At 36.4% G+C, this 15579-nt stretch overlaps 1 protein-coding gene across 1 annotated transcript in view; it reads right to left on the reverse strand.

Moving 5' to 3' along the window:
• The window catches only part of FASN1 (Fatty acid synthase 1), a 65122-nt gene that overhangs the window by 7119 nt on the left and 42424 nt on the right, over nucleotides 1-15579 (reverse strand). The window contains exons 7-24 of the mRNA XM_085960109.1: nucleotides 15092-15322; nucleotides 14558-14878; nucleotides 14082-14388; nucleotides 13331-13524; nucleotides 11613-11841; nucleotides 10540-10765; nucleotides 9955-10100; nucleotides 9741-9853; nucleotides 9078-9388; nucleotides 7072-8323; nucleotides 5459-5668; nucleotides 4253-4429; nucleotides 3536-3715; nucleotides 3239-3436; nucleotides 2703-3030; nucleotides 2100-2220; nucleotides 1469-1668; nucleotides 652-822 (exon numbers count right to left, since the gene is read on the reverse strand). Of these exons, the coding sequence (XP_085816235.1) occupies nucleotides 652-822; nucleotides 1469-1668; nucleotides 2100-2220; nucleotides 2703-3030; nucleotides 3239-3436; nucleotides 3536-3715; nucleotides 4253-4429; nucleotides 5459-5668; nucleotides 7072-8323; nucleotides 9078-9388; nucleotides 9741-9853; nucleotides 9955-10100; nucleotides 10540-10765; nucleotides 11613-11841; nucleotides 13331-13524; nucleotides 14082-14388; nucleotides 14558-14878; nucleotides 15092-15322 (4915 nt within the window). The remainder of the gene's footprint in view (nucleotides 1-651; nucleotides 823-1468; nucleotides 1669-2099; nucleotides 2221-2702; nucleotides 3031-3238; nucleotides 3437-3535; nucleotides 3716-4252; nucleotides 4430-5458; nucleotides 5669-7071; nucleotides 8324-9077; nucleotides 9389-9740; nucleotides 9854-9954; nucleotides 10101-10539; nucleotides 10766-11612; nucleotides 11842-13330; nucleotides 13525-14081; nucleotides 14389-14557; nucleotides 14879-15091; nucleotides 15323-15579) is intronic.

Genomic DNA, 15579 nt, shown 5'->3' on the forward strand with positions numbered 1-15579 from the left:
TGAATAAATTAAATCAATATTCGAATTATTCGCGCCTGGCGGAAAGCAGTACTAGGCAAACGAAAATCGAAATGACTTTAGTCAGCTGACGCGCGGATGACTCGCGCGTATAGGCTGACTAAAGTCAGTTGCCGCGTTAGAAAGGTTAATAAAAACGTTGAAGAATCGCCAAATGTATAATACAAAAAATTTATTAGATTACTTCTAGTAAAAACTCGATGGCTGCGCGGCTTAAGAGTCAGCCTATAGTGCCGTGGGTCTCAGGTTCGAATCCTGGGTCTGGCAAGTACACAGATTGTTTTTCAATTTGTGTATGAGTCAGAGTATGGATGTAATAGGTTGACCAAGTGGCTGAAATCCATTTCTCATGAAAACAAAATCTGTTAATGCAAACCTCCACTCTATGGAGGCCCATATGATCCTATCAGGATCGGACATGGTCAGAAAACCTCAAAGTTTTTGGTTTCAGCTACTTTAAATATTTTTAGTGTCTATCTATATTAAAGGTTTTCTTCAATATCTTTGATTAGAACATTGTTAATTTACTCTACATACTCTTGCTGCAGTCAAATAGATAGAAATTAAATTACGATAATCTTCAACTAACAAAAATACAGAGATGCTTAATATTATATTGCAAGGGTTACGGACCTGGGAGTCCAGCTGCCTGCCTCGCTTCGCAGATTCTCTCCATAGCTGAGTTGGCCAAGCCGTAATTGGCCTGGCCGGCGTTACCTCTGCCACAAGACACACTCGAGAATGCCACAAAGTAATCCAGCGTCTGGCACAATTTGCGGGAAGCCATGTCTAAGTTCTTCGTACCTAAAGAGAGAAAATCACATTTATAGTACTTAGGTATGCATCTTTGTAAAGTTTACAATGTAAACCTTACATTACAGAGACAATAATTTTATTGTTACAGAAGAAAAGTTTAGTGGAGATCTTACATTACCAAGTTCAGATGTTTTGATTAAACTAGAAACCACAAAATATGGTCATCATTATCACGAGCATGACAACCATGGTCAGGTTCTGGCTTCCTCCAACAACTGTCCCCACCTCACGCTATTCATAGTAGTCGCTTTTCAATTCAATACACCTAGTATCTACAATTTAGCAATTCATTGTCGTTCATTCATTGCACATGATCCAGGCAACACAATCTCCGTATCTTAACTCATTGAAATGCGCTTCAATCTTCATACAGACCGAGGAGCACAACATTGTATCTTTTCCAATCATTGCCGTCCCTGATGAACCCATAAATTCAGTGAATATTTTTTACTTGATTCCAAACACAGAATCTATTACATAATACTTACATTAATAATTTATATGAAATATCTACTAATTTACAAAAAAATTATACTAAAGGAAAATATAAGATAAGGCAAGAACACTTTCAACTAGGTATCTCCAAAAAAAATGGTCATGACTTTCGTTCATATAGAAACATAATTATTTTTACCATCGACTTTAGGTTTGCAAACAATCTTGAAGTCAGCTTCAGACTGGTTCTCCATGAAGGCGTCCCTCAGTACCACAGCCAAGTTAAAGATTCCACCGACAGGTCCCAATTGGTTTGATTCTTTGAGGAGTCGCTCAGCGCCGGCGGGAGTGGTGATATCGGCTGTTGAGATTAAAACTGTCACACCATTCTCACGCCACCTGTCAAAACAATGTCAACATTATTCAGTGTTCTACTATAATAACTATAGATAGGTTAATACTATAACCGTGATGGAGACAATGAATCTACTGCCTACTATAGATTCACCAGTATAAGTTGTCCGCTGAGTGAGAGCACCACATGCTAATATTTGACATACCACTCAATACTTTTTATACTGTGATGAGCTTAGTTCTAAATTCGAACCCCTGTCGATTTATTATGGTAGGTACATCTATAAATAAAGTTGTAAAAAAAACCCTTTTTTAGGCTTGCATTGAAAATCCAAGCTATGACTTGTAGCTTATTTAACCATTAGCTTTAGTAGCCTCACCAAGTAAAAGATCTGTAGTACATGATATGGAGGCCTTCCAATGTCAGGGTGCCACGACATAACAAGTAGAAAAGGAGATGATTAAATTAAATTTACCTTCTAACGCAGAGGGATTGGTATCCAGTTTTGAGACCACTGCGAGATGTTAAAACAAGTTTTGTAGCTCCTCTTGTCACCAACCATTGACCGAGCTCCAAGCCGAAACCTCCGAGACCACCTGTCAAGTACAAATAATTTAACATAAGTCATCAAAGAACTCGGAGAAACCTTAGAAATACACATACATATTAGGAAAAATCATCATCAACATGAGATTTCGCTTGTCGAGCAAATCATCGAGTTACCCACCCAACTATCCTTCTAGCAAATGTTTTCTAATACCTATTTGAACTGAGGAGCTATTCAAACTTCACATGGCTACCATCTTGTATAACGAGATAATAATAATCAACACTAAATTTGATTGCTTGAATTGCCCCAAATTATTATTATGACATTCTCATACATGTATATAATTTTTATTCAAGACTGAATTAGAATGTTAAGCATTTTTATTCCATTCATCAAAGAACTTTATTGGTGATATAAACACTTCCTTCAATAATGTTAACCATTGTTTTCCACTATGGATTACTATGTCTATTACTCTATTATATGAAGTGTACATTTGAATATTATAATTTGTCCGAACATCATTACCTGACAATACATAAGTCTTATCGGCATGCATGTACGTCCTGGGAATAGCGGTAACCATTTTGTTGACGGGTTTAGTCGTCTTGCTGGGTTCTTCGGGGCGGATCTTCAAAAGCACTTTACCGATGTGCTTTCCTGTCGCCATGAACCTGAATGCCTGTTCGATCTGCTGCTCCGTGTAAACGGTCAGCGGCAGAGGTCTCACAGCTCCACTCTCAATTCCCTGCGACACCAATCGGACCACTTCTTTCTTATCCGGGCTTTCTGTATCGAATAAGGCGTCCAGCAGGATTCCATGGAAGGTTGTATTCTTCAAAAACACTGCCATGCCCTGTAACATAATCATCAGAATAGTAAACACTCTAAGAAAAATAAATAGCCACATGCGATAGAAAAATAATCATTGTATACATACAATATATTAGTATTATGTATTTATAGATATCAAGAATTTTAGGAATTTTGTACATGCCTTATATACGTACAATAAATAATGATTATTACTACTCAATTGACCTTTATTAGAACAAAATATTTACCAATGGATTGTTGTTGGAAAGATCATATTTTCCAATTTCAAGGAAGCGACCTCCGAGAGCGAGACACCTTACAGATGCCTGCAGCTTATCTTCAGCCAACGAATTAAGCACTAGGTCGACTCCTCGTCCTTCCGTTTGATTCAACACTAATTGTTCAAAGCTTGTGTCACGGGAGTTACCGATATTCTTGTCTGTCAACTGTAAGAAGATCACAAGTAATGTATTAATACATATAATAAATATTTGGTTTTTTTCATTTAAAATGTGTACTGGACAAATAAGTAAATATATTCGTACCTGAGGGAATGTCTTTTTGAGGAAGTCACGTTTTTCCTTAGTGCCGACAGTGGTGAATATGGTGACGCCCATGTGTAAAGCGATAGAAATAGCTGCCAAGCCGACACCTCCCGTTCCTGCGTGAACCAACAGGGATTCACCCCTCTTCATACCACCGCGGACCAGTAGGGCATAGTACGCCTGTAAATAAATACATAATAAATAACATTGAACTATGATTATTTTTGTTAAATAAAAATTTTATCCATGCATCATTTACAAGCTCCTAGTTTAAAACATAGTATTGTAATTAATTTTATGAAAAAGAAGCTATTTAAACGGTTTCTAATGCCCCTACTCCATTGGCATGCAAGTCAGACGATTTACATTCTTCGAACTTTTTTTGGGTGGAGCACCCCAAATCCACCAGGTTCGTTGAACTTCGAACGTCGAGTTGCCAGATTTATCCATCAACCACTACGTAAGTTCGATTTGACATTACTACGCAATCGTTCTTATCGAAAAAACCTGTAATTGTTCTAAAAACTTTTATTGATTAATTTGTTAATTTACATACTTAATATTATTAGAAAATGAGAGACTTAGCAACTATTTTTTTATTTGAATTTATGAAATTCTCAAAAGATAATGTAAAATTTTTGTTGTTTTCACTCCTATATTATTTTATGCAATAACTCAAAATTTCAGAACAATTATAGAACAATTTAGTTAACACACCGTGGCGTAGACTACTGGGATGGTAGACGCTTGTTCAAGAGACCACTTCTCTGGAACATTCCACATGAAGCCTCTGTCGGCGATAAGTGTGGTCGCCAATCCCCGAGCGGCCACCATTCCCATGACGCGCTGCCCTTCATCAGTGCGGCCAGCAAACTCCAACCCGAGGATGCAATCCTGCCAAACAAAATAAATTATCTTATTATTGAAACTATTTTGACCGTGTTACTATAATAACAAGTCATTTAGTCAAGCGTACCCTTCAATTACAGAACTACAATAACCTATTGTCATTAGTACTTTTATGTATACATATAAATAACTAGCAATACCAAATACGGTGAAAACAAATTTCTTTTGTAGGCAGAAATAAATGAAAGTGAATGTGAAAAAAAGCTGAAAATCATTTTGAATTACTGATTTATTTATGGCAAACTTCACAATAATATTAGCCCGCATCTATCAACAATTTTAGATTCACTAAAACAGTTACATACATAATTCCATAAACTATTAAAAGGGCAGACAACACTATCAAAAGACAAACCCGGAAACTTCCATTTGTTATTATCACAATCACTGCTTACCTTTTAATTACCACATTTAAATAACAAGTTAATTATAACTAATGGCCAACGACTCCAAACGCGCCAGTCGCAGTGTTAGCACTAAATGAGTTAACTCATTTATTATGCTAATGAGTTAACTAATCTATTGTTTTATTAATTACTACATACATCAACGATTTCGAATGTGAAACATGTTTGACTTGCACTGGAAATTAACATTACAATGCAAATGTAGCCTGTGAAAGGCCACGTCAATAATTGTACAAAGATATCAGTCTACACTTAAATCAACTATATAACAAAACCGTGTATATAATAATGTATATTACAAAAAGTCAAAATAGCGTAAGATGGCAGCCATATGTAATACCGCTATATTGCAATGTATTAACTCCAAAAAAGAAAATTGAGACTCAACCATACTAAAAATGTTCCAGAAATACCATCAGCTACTTTTATACAAAAGGTTCATAAGTCTCCCTCTAGTCATAGTTCAAACTGAGAAATCACTTTTTATGTCAAAATAAGTACCTATTTGTACTTTTTTTCTCAAATAACAGACTTAGAAGGTTTGAAAAGTACACATTACATTCATGTGGTGATATTATTTTATGAAATACTAATGAACGTCTTTTACCTGTCCAGCCAAATCACCAGGCAACGCATCAGGCGGGAGCTTTCCTGTAGCCAACATGATATCGCGGAAGTTAAGGGGGGCATAGTAAACATGGCACAGCTGCTCATTGGGTTTCAATTTCTCCTCTTGGAAGTAGGTGAGAGGACCTTCAATCCATTTTAGACTAGCTAGGTCACCACGCGCCAGCGCGTTGATGTAGGCATGCTCCACCTATAAAAAAAAAAAAAACGGGTGAACTGACATTAATTCCATTGTAAGATTGCATTATAACAGATAAACCATGGACTTTACGATTATGGCTTTTTAGATTGATTGTCCCAATATGTTGACCAAAAATCTGAAGTATAATATTATCATAAGTTTGTTTCTGAAAGATTTTCACTCTTAAGCAGAGAATATAATATGCATCTCCACAAGATAACAATTGCCAGATGCGAAATTCAAACACTCTGCCACTACACCAGCGGTGCCCTTCCCGTATTTTGCGTACCGTTTTAATGTGGCTCGCGTTTTCAGATTAGGTATTAAGCACGCAGTGTATGTTAAAAATCGACATAATTGCTACTCACTATCGCAACACTTCGTCAGCAATCACCACTGGCGAAAAGGCGAGAGTAATAGTAAGTATATTAGTCTATGGGCGAGACGAAGCGCATTCTAACACAAGTGTAAGTTTGACAATTATATTTATCATATAGTTACCCTTACAATTGTCTGAATATGAGCAGGAGAAAAAGAAAAAACGGACATACACTTACAATTTTCAAGAAGATTGGGAAGAGAAATATTTTTTTATTTATTTTAAGAACAAACGTATTTGTTTGATTTCACTCAACAGTTGCTATTGGAAAAAAGTGCAACGTAGAATGACATTTTATAATGGTTCATAAAAAATATGGTACTGAATATCCTGTTTAAGAATATCTAAAGTGAAAGAATTGAAAGCCACATTAGTTGCCCAACAATCTATATTTACTAAGTCCATAACTAAATCAAGAGCTGCTACAACTGCTTCATTTAAGATTTCACATATACATGCTGCATCAGAAACATTGTTTCAAGAATTTAAAAATAAGAAGGAAATTATTTCAGCTATTGAAGATGTTCAATTATCAAGAAATTCAGTCACTCGTAGAATCGAAGCAATGTCTGAAAATATCAAATTACAGAGAAAAAAGATTTAGAAAAATGCATTTTTTTCAAAAAAAAAAGTCTTCGTCCAATGTGTGGCTCACCTAAAATTTTTAAATTCTTAATTTGCTCGACATAGAACAAAGGTTGGGCACCAATGCATTACACCATCACGGAGTTATAATACATTAATGGATTGATTCTGAGATGTAGTTAATTAAACACTATGGCATATCAATATAACAACCCTGATTATCAACAACATATTTTATTTTACAATAAATTCAAACATTCAAAATTTACCGGAAATTGAATTTTTTTTATTGGTTCAACAATTGGTATCGATCCTTGAAAACACAATATATGACTTTGGTAAATGCAGATTAAAGCCCACGACCCATGACTTGACTATCATGCCACTTAGCCAATGAACTATTATATTATTTTCACAGTTAAAAGTAAGGGTATTTTAGATATTTTACCTGCAAGGTAGCTGCTTCAGTAGCCTGGTCCAATCGGAGATGTCTGAATGATCCCCAAACGCCGTCTTTGTAAACATTCATCACCAAATTCTTCTTCATTTGATTCTTGTAGAGGTTTGAGGTCAAGCTGAACTTCTCTGACTTCTTATCTTGTACAAAGTATAGGCGGACATTATTTCCGCCCGATTCCTGTTTGATACAATTCACCATACCGATCACCCCGGTAGTGTTTTCCCCTTCGCAAGTCAAAATGACCATCTTGCCTTCTTTTTCACTTATTTGAAGAGCATTCTTCAGATCTTCGACCCAGCTGAAGTTATTCTCGGTTATTTTAATGACAATGGGATTGACCGGAACGTCAACACTCTTGCGCAATAGCAGGTATACATTAGTTTGAGTTGCTTGAACAGAAATCAAGTCCAGTTGTACATTTCGGAATACGTTTTTGTTTTCTTCATTATCTAAGCAACCGTGAATTTCTTCCAACATTATGATACCCCCCGGTAGTAAAGAATCGGCCATATTTTTCAAAACACTGCTACCGTGACGAGTGAGAATATCGACTCCCACAGCTAAGTGGCAATTCTGATCAGGAACTGTAGTTCTAACATCTTTGTTGGCTGCTTTAATAGAGAATGGTTCCAAAGCGGCGGTGAAAGGGGCAAGTGGTTGACTTGTCACAACGGTTATATCCGTACGTAACATAGGCTCTGATTCTAAAATATCCATAGTAATAGGACTTAGAAGTGATTCAACGGGTCTATCGATGACAACTTCCAATACCTTCATCTTGAATAAACTGGTATTCTCCAGTACAACCTGCAAGCTAGCGGTGAGGGCGTCCATCCTCGAGACTTCCTTAGAGTTGTTAATGTACGGAAGGAACATATACTTCTCGAGTTTGGGTGGGGCTTGAGTCTGTTGCCTGCGGGGTGCCAGACTTGTTTTGACGCCACGTAATTCAACACCACCAGATTTGACAATGTTGACATTCTTATACCAGTATACCGGCAATGTGGTACCTTCTTCTAGTTCTTCTACCATAGCCAGATGTTTCTTAGGATCGATGATTGCTCTTTGAAGTCTAGTGGGCAGGTACAACTCTCTTGTTGGTACGCCGATGATGCCGAATTGAAGCATGGTGTCTATGAAGGAGACCCAGTTTTCTTCCCAGTTGAGAGTGCCGCTAGCTCCGTAATTGTCAGCAGTTTTTATTCCACGGAAGATGCCTGCATAGTCATAACCGCGCAGCCTGTCAAGAGTATGAAAATATATATATAAACAACAAGATTTATAAATTTCAGGATAAACCTAGTATCCCTTGATAAATCCAGTCGTACCCAAGAGGTAGAAAATGATCAAATGATAAACCATGGGTTTGCCGGATCAACGAGATAGTTAAGTTGGCTAGAAGAGGCCTTTAACAAGTAGTGGATTGATCAAGATGATAAATGTTAAGTTAAAAAGCGATAATGTCGAGGTCAAACATGTGAAAAATCGACAAACCAAGTAGCAATCAAGTCAGTTTCGTTTTGTCCAGGGTACAAATAAAGAAAGATATGAAACGCATACACATAGTAGTGAATATAGATATATTGGTGATACTTATTAAGGCTGTACCTCAGTTGAGGCACGGTCTAAAAAGATCGTGGCTAGGCGATGCGCGGATTGCAGGTCGCGGGTGCAAATGATGCACGCCAAACGAAATATAATTTGTCATATAAATCCAACATACGTCCATTTTATGTTCTGTTTATTGTTCTATTAGTAACAATAATAATATATTTGACATGTTTTCTTTTTAAAGTAAATGGGTAATGTTTTTAGTCATCTTTACACGATTTAAGAATTAATACACCCGTCGCCATCACGAAACAAAGTGACGTGTTTCCAGCTCGACGTTCTCTCTCAGAATGCAAGCGAGTCCAAAATTTCGTCACGCCTATAGTTGAAAATTATTTGCCGTTTCACTGATGTATCACCTTAAATAAAAATTGATAACATACCTAAGATCTTTGTAGATGTCAGGAGCTATAAGCGGCAGTATATCACCGCCTTCCTCTTTGATAGTGGGAGGGTTCAATTCGAGTTGCTCTTTGGTCACATCATCGGGTACATATATTCTGCCAGAAACTGTCAGGGTTCCACCTTCACATATTTCAAAGTCGCCGGTCCCATCAAAAACATTCACTAGGAACTTGACTGACCCTTCCTTTGGCATTATGGTAGCTCTGTGGAATTGGACATTCTCCAGGACGACAGGCATCTCGTCAAAGTTCTGATTCCTCAGTTTGGCCAGAGTTTTCCATGCTAGGGTCTGGAAACATTTGAAAAATCAGATTATTGCAATTGAAAATAAAGAAAAATACCAAAAACTAAAAGCATTTCAAATGGAAGTGCCCACTCATGCAGATTTTTAGCGGTCATTCACTCTGTCTACCTGTGTAGTATTTAATTTAAGTTAGTAGATATATATTAAGGCCAATTTTAATATAAATAATAAAAGTATACATTACAAGGATTCTATGTTTATGTGGCAACACATTATATTATCTTTGATTCTTTTGATGTCGCCAAAAACAATTTTTTATCTTTTTAGGTACAATAAGGTACAGACAAAATTTTAGGTAGAAAATGAGAAGTTACAAATATCTGTATAATTAACTCACCAAGTATCCAGTGGCAGGGAACAGAACACGTCCATCAATTGTGTGCCCGGCGATATAGCTGTCTTCTGGTTTACTCAAATCTACTTCCAAGACTGTCTCTCCAGATCTTTGTCCTGTGAAAATACACAGAATTAGAACACCATAACACAATGTTTACTTGTAGATTTAATTATTGTCAAAAATAAATAAAATTCGAGATAAAGAACCTAGTTACCTTTTTGGGAGAAGTTAGCTACATTCCATTCTTGCCCATGGTCCCATTTGACTAGGGACGCAATCATGGGAGTTCCACGGCTTACTGGATAAGACACCGGACGGTAAAGCTTTGATATGTTTGGCTCTGCACCAGCTCCGTACAATCTAAAAATATCAATAAAATTACTCCTCATTTTTAGATTAAGATATCCATAGAAGACTGCTAGAATTAAAAACAAATAAATACGTATACAAAAAAAAAAAAAAAAAAAACGTATACCAGCATTAAAAATCAAAGTTAAAAATTTCTATAGTCTTATTTCAGCTGTCGTGTTAACATCAGTAAATATGAAATTTGACACACTTTTAAACTCTCCATGCAAGTGCTAAATTACATGCTAACAGTAAAAAACATAACATAGACTATCAGTTGTAGAAAGAACATAATTCAATATCTAACAACGCAGATGCAGCGTCTTATATTCGTTTACAGATACAATTTTAGACACAATAATTATAATAGAGACGAATTTCTGTCTGAGAAATTTTAGTGTTTGGGTGTCAATGGATTAAATGGTAGAGATCTCAATCGATATCTACTTACTTTCCAAGGCTGGACAGCATGAACATGACGTTATTTTCGTGGTCTCTCTTCATGAGGCCAATATTGGTGCAATTTTGAGGAAGGGATCGCTTCAGAATGGCTTGCAGAAGGCAGTGAGGGGCAATCTCTATGACAATGGCGTTGTCTGGAACATGCTGTAAAGCCTCGTGGAATAACACTGGTGACAGTAGATTATTCACGTGATAGGCGGCTGAGCTTAACTTGGCTGAAAATACAAAAAAATCCCATAAAACTTGTGACAAAAGCATAATATCGTATTTTTGAGATCATTAATGATATGTCCAACATCCCTACCCTAGCCCCACCATATCGTGGTGACACAACGGTACTTGAAGTACGTCAATACGCATAAAACAGACCGCTCAAGAAGCAACATTGTACTACTAAATGTCAAACAAAACAATATGAGATAAAACCTGTAATACATGTGCCGTAAATACATACATGTTTGTGTAAAAAGTTCAAATACTACATACAATTACTTCACACACCCCCAATTTCTCTATGGCCACAATTACACCCTCATTCCATACAGTCCACTTGCTATTTTCGAAACACTTGCACTCATATTACTTTCAAAAATTAAGACACTCAATCTGTTGATTGTCAGGTCTAATGTGTTATTTTTTCTCAAGAATATGCAAAAACAAAATGTTATAACATGTGGTTATATTCAAATAATTTTTGCAGTGATCATGTTATATGAAATAAGTACAATATAAGTTGACATGTGTACATGAAATTAGATCACTCATTGTAACCATAGATTATAATAGATTGAATATATAAATAAAAGAGAAACTGTATGTTCAAGAAGTCTTCAGTCGAACAATCAGTGACGTGCTCACTACGCTGACTAATCTCAAGGAAAGCAGAAAGATTCTGTTAGCACATAATTATTGAGGACGACACTGTCTTTGATGATGGTGATATAGCTACTGGTCCTATATTGTTTTTCTAAAATTAACAAATAATGCTTTATTTTATGGCGTGTGGTGTAATATGTATGTGTGAATTATTGTGAGTCACGTTCGCTATAAAAATATTCATACCGATGGGAGTGTCCCATTTCGATTCAGGGATGGAAGAACTGATCCATTTGGAACTCCTCGGCTTGGGGTTGGTGATGACCAAATCGAGGCTTTTCCTGAGCATCGGGGCCGCATCGGCGATGTATTTGGAGTGGAAAGCTACTCCGGAGCTTCTCACTTCCTTTGCAAATATGTCCTCGCTTTGCAACTGCTTAACAAACTTGGCGATATCAGCCGGAGGTCCAGATATCTATAAAAAAATCAATCAATTTTATACAACCGGGAATATTAAGGTGATTCAAATATTATAATAACTAAGTAATCAGATATTAATTCTGTGTTGAATTTATTTTAATTAGGTTCATATCGTATCGTGAGTGTAAAACCAAGGTATCTGCAAAAGATATATTTTGGATATACAGTATAACCTCGTTTTTACGTGCCTGGAATTCACGTTCTCCCGGCAATAGCGTGTAATTTTTTCAGTCACAATGTATTTCAGTACATTTAATACCCGCATTTACGTTTTTCTTTCCCGCGATTTACGTCGGAAATATTCAAAATATGCGAGTTACGGGAGCTTGACAATGATTGGGTCGTGACATTCGAACGGCGTAAAGTGTTTGGAGGGAAAACTGTGTGTCTTTAGAACGGCGCACGGTGATTGGTCGGCGAGCGACGCTGTGATTGGCCGGTTTTGGAGGTTCATCGAGGGTTTAAAAACCTACTTTACAAGCTTTGCTGATATTCAAGATGACACCTTTAAATGTTTATAAATAGTCTTGAAGAGAATTACATAACAAAAAAACAAAAATGCAACAAACTAATATACCTACATGATTTTTTTTAATAAAAAATAAAAAATATTTCAATAAAAATTTTAATTGAATGTTGTTTTTTAATAAAACGTTATTTTTTTAGAAACATAAAATTTGAATGCTCTTTTTTTCAATACCTCCCTTTTTCATTTTCACTCCAATTAGGTTTTTTTTTTCAGTCACTTAAAAAACGTAAAATAGGGGTTATACTGTATTAGGTTTTGAAGTCTTCGTTTTTTTGGGAGAAATAGAGTTTCTAAAAAAAACCATAATATTTGGTTTATATCTACATGATATTGCATGTTCTTTCAGTTACTTTTACATTATCAGGTTCACGACTTTTGCAGTTGTTTTGCATTTAATCTCGAAATTGAAAAAAATGCAGATGCGTTGGTTTTACACTCATGGTGTGATATTATAGTAATCATTTTAAATGCATGAAATTGTTTTTTTTTTTTTTTTGATCATGTCCAATAACAGGATCATATGGGCCTCCACAGAGTAGAGGTTTGTATTAACAGATTTTGTTTTTTACGAGAAATGGATGTCAGCCACTTGCTCAACCTATTAGGTCCATACTCTGACTCATACACAAATTGAAAAACAATGTGTACTGCCCAGACCCAGGATTCGAACCTGGGACCCACGGCGTTATAGTCCAACGCTTAAGCCGCGCGGCCGAAATTAATAGTGTTAGTTTTTCTATTCAATACATTGTTATATTATAAATAATTGACTTCACAACTAACTTTTCAATATTCTAACCCAATTTTTACACCAAAAGCAGCTAGATTTGACAGTTAACAAAATAATAGAAAGGTGTCCAAAGAATCTATTTTTTAGCTAACATAAAAAATGGAGAAAATTTGCAGTTAATTCCCTCATTTAAAATATCAAAATCTAATATTTGTTTTTACTCACGGTGACACTATCAGCACTGTTGTGACAAGCGGGAGAGATGTTAGGCGGGCATCGAGTCACACAGTCTTCCCACGAGAGTCCAACGGCAGCCATCGCCCCGGTGGGGAACTTGCTGTCCAGAATGCTGCGGCCTCGCCAGTACGCAGCGAGTACTGCTTGCTCAGCGGTGAATGTTTTGTCAGCATATGCGCATCCTGAAAATGGTAGAAAAATATTAATGAAATTGTGAATGAATAGAAAATCTCAATATAGGCTATAATTTTTGTAAACAAGATTGTTGAATATTTATCAGTATGTATCTTCGTTAGGACTGCTGCATTATATGTACTCTATTACCATAAAATGACATATCCTTAAAGATTTTAAACAAACAGTTAATATTAACTACACCGATACCCTAAGTTTTTGTATGATGTTGCATAAATATTCTAAAGCAGTTTTTTACCCTTTTTGAGCAGTGGCCCAGATTAGGCATCACGACCCAAGAAAAGATTAATTAAATAACACTAAGATCATGTTAAAGTTCGTTACAGATTCACTTAAAATGTTTTATTACGCAATTATACAAAATTTCATCTTTCGAATTAAGCCGAAAAATCCTGATCAAAATAATTGAATTTAACTTATTCGACCATTAAACATTGGAGTATCTTGTTTAAGCCAATATAATATTTGCTGACAGTTTTAGCGTTACATATATAGAATTAAGTTTTTAATGTAATGACTTGACAATGCTGAATGATGGCCATACCTAGCTCCCCGACAGAGTGTCCCACGATGCCGTCCGGCTCCACTCCAATGGAGAAGAGCAGATCCACAAGGGCCACTTGTACGGCGGCAATCGACAAGAAAGAATTGATGACATTCTCGAAAGAAGTGTCCGTCCCGTTGGTGACGATCTCAACCAAATCCACGTTGAATTGCTTGAGGGCGGCGCCGCATCTCTCGATGGTCTGCTTGAAGACCGGGATCTTCATCATGTCGCGTGCCATACCAGGCCATTGGGAGCCCATTCCGGAGAATACGAACCAGACAGGTCTTTTGTCATTTCCAACACCCTGCAAATATTAAAAATGATAATTATAGAAGTGTTTCTTTGGTTAACAGTCTTGTATTAAAACATTTGAATTTGTTGATATGCATTAACTCACCAATATTTATTTGGCAGATGCATTATGTTTGTAATACATTTGAAATAATGAATATTGAAAAAAATTCTTCACTCACTAGTACTTCCTTGGATGGGCTCTCTCCAAGAATTGTGTATCCTCTGAACGGATGGCCGGTAACATTATTCTTGTGGATCTTGGAGAGCATGCCGTAGAACTCTGGATCGGTGGGATGCTTCTCTACAAACTCCAGTAGACTTTCGACGGCTTCCTCGGTTCTACCGGAGACCGTCACGAGTCTAGGAATGACTTCGGCGGGGAAAGAGGCCGGTTTCGATTTTGGATTTGACTTCAAAATTATGTGTGCATTCGCTCCACCGAATCCAAATGAGTTTACGGCCACAAGACCACCATTCCATGGTGTGTTTTGATCTACCACCTAAAATAAAAATTCCATATATTATAATATAACCATCATCAGTGATTTATGTATACAAATAATACACTGCTAATAAAAGAAGACAGTATGAAGGAATTCATAATTTATATGCTTTATCGGATAACACCATAAAACTTCTGGATACTATCATTTTGTCAAATGGAATTCTATCTAGTAAATGCTACTAAAATAGAAACAGCACAATATTTTCACCTTCAAGCGTCCGTCAAGCAGTCCAGGTATGTCGGTGTTGGGTTCTCTGTAGTGCAAGTTGGCAGGAATGACACCCGCCTCCATGGCGATCAATATCTTTGCGATGGAGCACAGACCGGAGGCGGGCTCGGAGTGTCCCATGTTAGATTTTACAGATCCAATCAGGAGAGGTGTTTTTCGGTCCTTGCAGAAGAAGTCAACGATTGAGTTTACTTCCTGGGGATCTCCAACCTGTCATTAAATAATCTTACATTAGTTTCATTCAATGTAATTAAAAACATCACAACGATTCACAATAATAAAAAGTTCAATAACAATTATTAGTCAAACAAGGCTTTGGAAAGTATATTCTTCGAGTAACTAACTAAATAGGTAAGAAAATATCGATACACTCATTTGCCCTCCCTTGTGGAGCTTTCTAAATGGATTATTGTTATTGGCAAGGAATTGTTATCAACAATAATTATTCATTAATCCTATTTTATCCA

This window comes from Rhyacophila brunnea, unplaced genomic scaffold (assembly GCF_057557595.1).
Source record: "Rhyacophila brunnea isolate RB1 unplaced genomic scaffold, BYU_Rbru_1.0 scaffold_9, whole genome shotgun sequence".
Classification (NCBI taxonomy): Eukaryota; Metazoa; Arthropoda; class Insecta; order Trichoptera; family Rhyacophilidae; genus Rhyacophila; species Rhyacophila brunnea.